This window comes from Palaemon carinicauda, chromosome 35 (assembly GCF_036898095.1).
Source record: "Palaemon carinicauda isolate YSFRI2023 chromosome 35, ASM3689809v2, whole genome shotgun sequence".
Taxonomy (NCBI): Eukaryota; Metazoa; Arthropoda; class Malacostraca; order Decapoda; family Palaemonidae; genus Palaemon; species Palaemon carinicauda.
In genome coordinates this window covers 57341603-57350701 of record NC_090759.1, presented here as the reverse complement: position 1 = coordinate 57350701, position 9099 = coordinate 57341603, and the positions used below count along the sequence as shown (strand labels likewise).

Here is a 9099-nt window from a genome sequence, read left to right as displayed (position 1 = left end):
AATTTAGCTCTTACAAAAACTATATGGCAACAGATGAAAATATTTTCAATTGGGATCAATCCATAAATCCACTCCTAAGGAGAAAGTTACCTGAAGCTCAAACGCAATGAACAAAGGGAACTAAACAAAACACAATAACATAATTAATCCGACAACTTTATTCTGCTAAGCTTACAATAACCTACTTTTCTCATTGTACTCGGCATTGAAAAAGACAAATAAGTCATCTTCAAGCTTAAGGAAAGCATATCTTTGGTCAGATTTGTTTAAAATCCCACAATTCTCCATAGCAAATAGCCACCACAAAACAAACTGCCACAAGATTTTCTTTTCATATTCTAGCTGAGCGGTAAATACAAAAGTAAATATAGAAAGGCATAATGTCCTACGATTGAGCACCTGTGCAAATGGACAGTAAAGTGAAAACAATACCATTCAATAAGTACAGACTAGTTACTTTCTCTGCCATTCATAATGAAAGAAGCTTTGCATTTCGTCACCCTCATAAACTAACTGCCTAAGTCATTTTCTCCACTTGTTAGGAAATAAAAAAAACCTTCTCATTTCCTAATTCTTTATATCATTGTATTGAGCTTCAATTAACAAATTCTAATTCACAAATTCTTCTGCTAAGAATTTGTGAATTGAAACTCAAGACAATGATATAAAGAATTAGGAAATGAGAAGGTTTTTTTGAGTTCCCAACATGTGGAGAAAATGACTTAGGCAATTAGTTTATGAGGGTGACGATTTATTGTTTCAATAACAAGTTTCTTGAAAGAAGCTTTGCATTTATTGTTTCAATAACAAGTTTCTTATCTCTTAAGCCCCGTCCACACGATCGAGCATGACTGACAGGCAAACAGTGATACCAGACCACAATAGTTGGTGAGAATGAGGGTTAATGATGTCAGAAGCAGGAAAAACACAGACAGGGATCTGGCATCATACAGTGTTGCCAGATCCCTGCCTTTAGTTTTCCCGCTTCTGACGTCATCAACCCTCATTTTCACTAACTATTGTGGCCTGGTATCACTGTTTGCCCATCGGGCATGCTCGATCGTGTGGACAGGGCTTTACATTTCTAAACATTTCTGGTTCATTTTGAAACGTTGCTACCTACAAAGCAACAGAAAGCAAAATTTTAAATGTGATTAAAGTAAATATAAGGAAAAAAGGCATGGGGAAAGACAACTCTTAACATAAAATGTCTCTTTTGATTTCCCCATTCCTTCTTAAATAATCCTAAAATCTTTTATTCTATATAACATACAAACTAAGAAAATACTGACCCTAGTTTTTCATTGTATGCTCACCTGTCACAGATTTAGATTAATGTCTATTGTAGACATTTTAGACAAAATCTACTTTAGAAAATGTATAATTTATAGGAGATTCATTCAAATTTCTTATATCTGTACAGAAAGTCCTCAACTTATTAAGTTAATCAGTTTCAAGAAGCTGATTGTAAGTTCAATTTTGTTAAATTTTGTCTATGATTTCAGCTACAAAAGTCAACAAATTGTCAGGTTTCATATGAAATAGATATCAGGTTATTACAAATGTTGTTTTGCTTACTGTGTTAAATGATATAATGTTTTATTAAAGTATTTCTTTATCTTGTCCTCGTTATTTTCAGTTGGAATTCGTGTTTGCATCTCGGAATGTTTGTACACTGGGGACCTTCGACTAAAATCTTAGCCTACTTCAGAAACATGATAAAGAATTTAAAAGGGGAAAAATATCTTAACTTTTCTCTATCCAAGATTTTTTCTTCTCGGAGAATAAAATAAAATAAACGTGCATACACATACTTTCATGAATAAATCTGTTGTTTACAAATAAAATAAATGTGCATACACATACTTTCATGAATAAATCTCTTGTTTACAGTTTTAAAAAAATGTACAAACTTATTTGATATAAAAATCCAACAGTTCATATTATGGCATTCACCTTGGCTAGGTAGTAACAATAATATTTTATTAGAATTGGAAAGCTTTGACACTTGCACCAAAGAATCATTTATAAGCTGGCCAACAAAAAATTCTCCTTGATTAAGCTCCAAGTAGTTTGAAAACAATTCTTCCCAGAAAGTAATTATCACATAAAATTATTCTACTTAATTCTATAGTATGTAATTCTATAGTATGAAAACACTATTAGAAAAATTATGGCAGATAAAGTATACATGATCTATGAAAAGAACTAATTGATAAAAGTCATACAACTTGTGTTATTCTTTACAAACTATACTCAATTTTTTTTAATGAGACGCATTTGCACAGACTCGCAGCGGTGCCCTTTTACCTCGGAAAAGTTTCCTGCTATCTGATTGGTTAGAATTATATTGTCAGACCAATCAGTGATCAGGAAACTTTTCCGAACTAAAAGGGCACCCCTGCGAGTCGGTGCAAATCTGCCTCACTAAAAAGAAATTGACTATAGTAGTTAACATATGTGAATTTCAAAACCAGATAAATAATAATATACTTTTAATATTCTTTACCATCAAGAACACAAATCTGAATTACTGGAAGGTTACTTAACTCATTAGCATGGTCAAATTCATAATAGATATACTGTACAGTTTGCTGTTAGCCGATTTATAATAATTCGACAACTGGCGATACAGTAATGCAAAAATAATCATCCATGTATATGGCAGATTCCAGAGCTTTGGCCTACACTTTTTACATCTAAAACGCATTTTGACGTAGTGAAAATCTATTTTTGAATGAGATAGCCATGTCGTCCTGATGGGAGTTCTCTTCGGCAGCTTCCTACTGTATAATATTTCTGCGAGTGATATTACAAGAGAATTGCCGTCAGGTATCACGGGGTTCTAACCCCCGGAACGACTATCCGAAGATATCGTTTATAATCAGGCACGTATCCGTAGATAACCATAGATATCTGCACCCCCAATAGACTTTACCTAGTCTAATCCACTAAGGGGAAGGACAAGTGAGGAGCCGTTAATAGTCCGAAAAGATCGGCTTTTATTAGAAAAAATCATATTATTCATCTTAATAATCTGCCACATATAATCTAGTACTTGAATTGTTTGAAAATGTTCAATATTTTGATGTATCCAAAGGAATCTCATAGAAAACTTATTACATTGTTAGTTCATTAACATTATTATTATCATTATTATTATTAGTGAACTATAATTAATTTCATATCATTACATATTTTGGACAACCAATGAGTTACTTTCCTAATCTTTTTAGTCCCAAGTATTTGTTCTTGAATGAGGGGTAAAATATTATGGACTGATCGGATCATTGGTCGAGCTTTGGCCAATTACAAAATACGTTTTACAATATTAATAATTTATCTATACAAGTAGGGGCTGGACTTTGGAGATGACACTTTTATTACAGTGTTTGATGGGTGAAACAAATTTCAAAATCAGCTAATTAGATCAAAAGGAGCCACAAAATAAACTGCCAAAACTCTTTCAATTAAGTGTAAATTCTTTAGCATCTAGAGTACAGCAATAAATCCCTTGCTCTTAGTCTATGATATTGACTTTAGTAAATGTTCTGTTACAAGCACTTTGCTTTCAATAAAGTAGTTACCTAGTATGGACATAGCTATGAAAAACTTTAAACTGTCAAAAACAGTAAATACATGTACATCGTTGGGCGTACATTTTCTCCCAATATTCTCACTTCATAACAAACTACAATACTATATAGGAAACCTTAAAACACTATTCCTGTAGATCAAACATGTAATGCATATCCAAACTATCCTTGGCACTTGATTCTCACATAATTTCAGACCTTTCTAAGAGATGAAACACGGAGTTTTTCTACCTTGAATAAATTTTCTGTAAGTAAATTCAGACATAAAATACTTCTCCAAGTTGAGCTGACAGGAGCAATTCTACATCACCCTAACGTCACTTTGGGTTCCAATATTTTGGCCACTAGGAGGTCAAAATAAATATTAATTGGGAGAGAAAAGGGTTGGGGTCACAACAATTTCTCATCATTATGACTGGGATGAAATTGGATTTCCTTAAGACTATGCTATTTAACAAACTAGCAGATACCAGATGTTGGGTTTTCAATCTTAAGATTCTGACTGGCTTAGTGCTCTTAAGCTGCAGTTAAAAAACTGTAATCACATACAGCTCAGTAAAAACAATCCATGACTGAGAATAGATAGACAACTTATTGGAATAATTCTGTTTATATTTTTCTAGTCATAATCTTGAAGACAACATTTCCATTTAACTTTAGATTAATGCAATAGTATTCCCAGAATTATATCATCTCTCTCTTGTTTAATTGCTAGATTCTAACACTATTTAGTGTACTCATTTTCATGTTCAATAATCATTCACTTGAATCTCATAATATGCTACATAGTTCAATAGCATGATGCAGTTTTTTAGGTCCAATGACCGTGATATTACTCTTTATCAAATAAAATATGTGTTAGTCACTAGAGGTTTAGTAAAGTACAGAAGTATGGTTACACTATAACAATAGTGATAATGAAAACAATTCTCTATTTCAGGAGAAACAGACAAATAGTTCCCCTTTTGCCTATTATTTCTGGAAGATATTTTTTGCTGTCAATGATATTAAAGCCCCATTTGAAATGTATTAACAGTTAAGCCAAGAATGGCAATATAGTCTTTCCACATAACACATAACACTTTTTAAAAATGACTTTTTGCTCTTATCATAAGAACATAAGATGGTTCCTTACATCAATAATCAGATATAAAAAGTTTCCAAAAATATATATCACACAAAGTACAGTAAAGTACTACCAACTAGTAACTACTGATGAGTTTTGTGCAGCCGTAGATGAGTAACAGATAGGTATACAAAAAATATCCAGTCACCTGGCGATTAGCTATTTTAACATGAAGACTGTTCACTCGTTAGAAAACTGCCACTTCTTTTTAATCTGATGTTTTAGCTTCAACAACTACTTTGGTTTGATTACTTTTATCCTATAATTTTCATTTGTTTTTACTTTATCTTTTAAACATTGTAAAACTTTTTTATTCTTCTACCGAAGAGGCACTTCTGGAAAAAGTGCGAAAGCTCCTGCTAATTTTAAATAATTGTTGATTTTTAATAACTAAGATTTTAATTGTTCTTTCATACACTTCAAATATTTCTGTTGAAACAATGTCATGCACAAAAGGGGGAAACATACCTCCAGTATTTACTCTGATTGGAACTAAGCTCCAATCATTAATGCTGACCATTTCTGTTCCTTACAATGAAACAACCATTGCTCTTAAATGATCAGATAAAGTTAACATTTAGTAAATTGTTTAAAAAACCTGGTTTGTAAAGCATAGTCAACACTGCTATGCAAAATTCTTTTTATGACAACCTTACCTAACCAATTCATGAATTCAAATTACCACTAATTTACACACATGCAATACATATCTCGTTGGCGGGTCAAAGTTTTAAATATGGCGTATTGTAGACACTATTAACCCTTTTACCCCCAGGCTATTTGGAAATTTCCAACCCTTAACCCCCCGGGGGTTATTTTTTCCAAGCACATTTTGCAGTATATTTTTTTTAAATTGCTCTAACAGCCTTAATTTTTGTCATAGAGAGGTTAGGTTGGTCTCATTCTCTTGGAAAATGCCTAAATTTTCTCAAAAAATTATCAAAAATATGAAAAAAAAAAAATTATAGCATTTTTTTGCAAGGACGTACCGGTATGTCCATGGGGGTAAAGGGATGGGTTTTGTGAAACGTACCAGTACGTTCTTTGGGGGTAAAAGGATGTTTGCTATGTCCTTTTAGCTCCTGGCAGAGTCCACTTTTTAGTCTTTTAAATTTATCTCTTCTCGCTTCATTTGTTCCCTCTTGTTATCCTTCTGCATTTTGATAAAAATGTCATAAATCAAATCACTCAAATAACAAAAACCTTCAGTTTGAGGTAAAAATAAATGTAGGTTAACTTTCTTGGGTATTACCATTGATGAAAATTCTAGCAACCTGACTCTTAAATTCATTTCCCAGTTCACCATCATAGCTTCATCCAGCCTTATTTCATTCAGTGGATTACAGGTATCTGTATTTATCCCTAAAACCAAAAATTCTGACAATATTTTCATAAAAATTCTTTTTCCAAAACTAAAGTCACTGTTGGATGTAGCTTACTCTTACACATTTGATAAAAGATTTCCTTTAATGGCTACATAATCAGACACCCAATCCAACTTACTCTAAATTTTATATCAGTCATATAAACTTGGGATATAAGTTATCACCTGAAGAAGGGAAAATAAGAAAAACAGAAAACACAAAACAAATTCAAATCAATGTTATGGTACAATACTAACAAAGGACCATCTACCAAATTACAATTTCTATCAAAATCATTAAGGGATTTTGACGAAGGAAAAATCTATTTCTGGGGAGAGACCTGTGACGCCCGGTGAAAAGGGTCCTTCTTTACACCTTTCTAATATAAATCTTCCAAATATACTAGAGAAAGATAAAAGCATGGAATGCAGATGTTACTACCATCGCGCGATCACCTTGTGGGTGTCGTATATTTAACAAGGGCGTGTGAGAACCACTATTCACAGGCTGTCTAATTTAGCCAAATCACTGATGCCTACTTGCTAGAAATGAAAGTGAAAAAGAGGGGCAATTTAGATATCTTAAAGATTAACTTAAATCTATGCTTATATATAATGAATAGGATTTAAACCACAAAAGCAATGAAAATGGTAACTTCCACATTCAACTCAAATCTCACTGGTTATTAGCCAGGTATTCCACGAAGCTTCAATTTAAAGCTAAACCTCAATATACAAGAGAATTCTTCTCAGAATCAAGTGAGGAAGAGACTCTAATTTGAGGAAAAATCAGATACGTAAACAAGCTGAAAACAGAAAACTCATAAAAAAAAAAAGGAACACGGAAATCATCACAAACAATCATTGTTTAATACAGTATAACTATGTGGATATGAACATTAATAATTCTAACCACACAATTATGTGAAATATTTCAACTTTTATACATGGTTAGCAGGGGTTGACCACTTAATTGCTTACCAGCACATAATCACATGAGCGTTTCCTGGTCAGGTACCAATAAGCCAAGACCATAAGATACTCACATTTATAGATTTGAATATACTGTGTATTGACAAACAGTTTTGGGCCATATCTTTGTAATTCAGAGATTTTACACTACGACAGAAAGTCCCCATCTTACAAACTTAATAGGTTCTAAGAAGCCGTTTGTAAGTTAAATTGTTTGAGTCAAATTGTTTGCGAGTCAAATTGTCGCCTTGCTTACAGCATGAAATTACAAAATAATTTCAATTACAGTATTTCATTATGAATTTTTGATACAATATCAGAGACTTATAATTTCAGCTGGATTTGTGTGTACTGTATCTCCGAACGTATATAAATTGAGGATCTTCTTATTTATAAAAGTCCTCAGATTTGTGCATTTTATCACATCATAGGATTAACACCAAATCTTTTTGAGAAGGACATCTAGTGCCGATGTTCTCTTCTTTACAAGCAAAGCAATAAACCAGAGGTCAAATACTGTGAAACAAAATCATTGGAAAATACAAGTCCGTGTTTCGTAATCCCCAAAAATGTAAATACTTTGTGAAGTGGAAATTTCACTTTTAAATAGAAAGCTAAATCTAAAAATTTTGGTTAAGATGCAACAAGATATTCTAAAATAATCCTTACAAAATTATCTTTCTCATGTGTGGAAATAGACAGATGGACGGATAGACGTAGGTAAAGACAGAAATACGATTACCTTATATGGCATCCTAAGATTTTTGAGTAAGTGAAGACAATATCTTGTGAAGAACAGCATTACAACCAACACATTATTTGTCTTTTCACAAAATATATAGCAATTCAGATCTTGCATTGAAGGAAATAATTTCCAATTACTTTTATGCCTTAGGCATATTTTGCTGTTTTATTCATGAAATGTAGATGTTTTTCTTTTATCAAAAAATATATTATATTAAGTGTTATTATATATTCTTACTGGCAATGGGATAGTATTTTTTTTTTCAGAATTCAAGTATAACCCTTCGTCAACATATACCACAAAACAATAATGCTAAAATATCTAACTACAGTATTAAGTATACTGTATACAACAGTATCATTACTCAAGACACTGTAATAGAAAATAGTTGAAACCTTATGATATCTGAAATAGCATCAAGATGTGTACTAGAACATGTGTGAAGGGGTGTTCACGAAAACTGCATCCCACTCGTTTATATAAATTGTAGGTATATCGTAAACAAGTTTCATTGTCCCAAGACAGGACTTTGTGCTTTTAACAGCAACAAAATATTTTACTCTTCACCAATTCAAAAAGAAAATGAGTAGATGAAAAAGGAAAAAAAAATATTTGGTAACACGAATTTCAAACTGCCATACTGAAAATTCCCTCAAAAAATTTTCTAGATACAGACCATTTCAACATCAATGTTCATTCTATTCAACCTTCTTTGAAGCCATTCTCTTTTGATGTTCCGTTTCTACAATTCTGCCGAAGCTCCAGAGGTAGAAAGCGGATACGGAACGGAACAAGCCGCCGAGGAATACCTGCAATTAGATCCAAGTAAGGAACTTTGACCTAAAATATACATCATGTCCTTAACTTACAACTCCTTAACCCTTTTACCCCCAAGCTATTTGGAACTTTCCAATCCTTAAACCCCAGGCGTTTTTTTTTTCAAGCACATTTTGCAGTATATTTTTTTTAAATTGCTCTAACACCCTTAATTTTCGTCATAGAGAGGTCAGGTTGGTCTCATTCTCTTGGAAAATGCCTGAAGCTTCTCATAAAATTATCAAAAATACGCAAAAATAAATGTAAATACCAGTTTTTTGCAAGGACGTACCAGTACGTCCATGGGGGTAAAGGGATGAGTTTTGTGAAACGTACCAGTACATCCATTGGGGGTAAAAGGGTTAACTTACAAACTTTAGTTCCAAGAGGCTGTTTGTAAGCCAAATTTTGACCTACGGTAGGCTTCACCTTACTCAAATGCCTACGATTTTTAGCTGCAAAGGTCAACAATCAGTCCCAT

General features: G+C 32.7%; 1 protein-coding gene across 4 annotated transcripts in view; it reads right to left on the bottom strand.

Moving 5' to 3' along the window:
• Positions 1-1639: 1639 nt before the first annotated feature.
• Positions 1640-9099, bottom strand: part of Kdsr (3-ketodihydrosphingosine reductase) — a 28930-nt gene continuing 21470 nt past the window's right edge. For all 4 annotated transcript variants that reach the window (XM_068359070.1, XM_068359069.1, XM_068359068.1 and 1 more), the window contains exon 8: positions 1640-8611. In XM_068359070.1, coding sequence (XP_068215171.1) covers positions 8501-8611 — 111 coding nt within the window. In that variant the 3' untranslated portion in view covers positions 1640-8500. The remainder of the gene's footprint in view (positions 8612-9099) is intronic.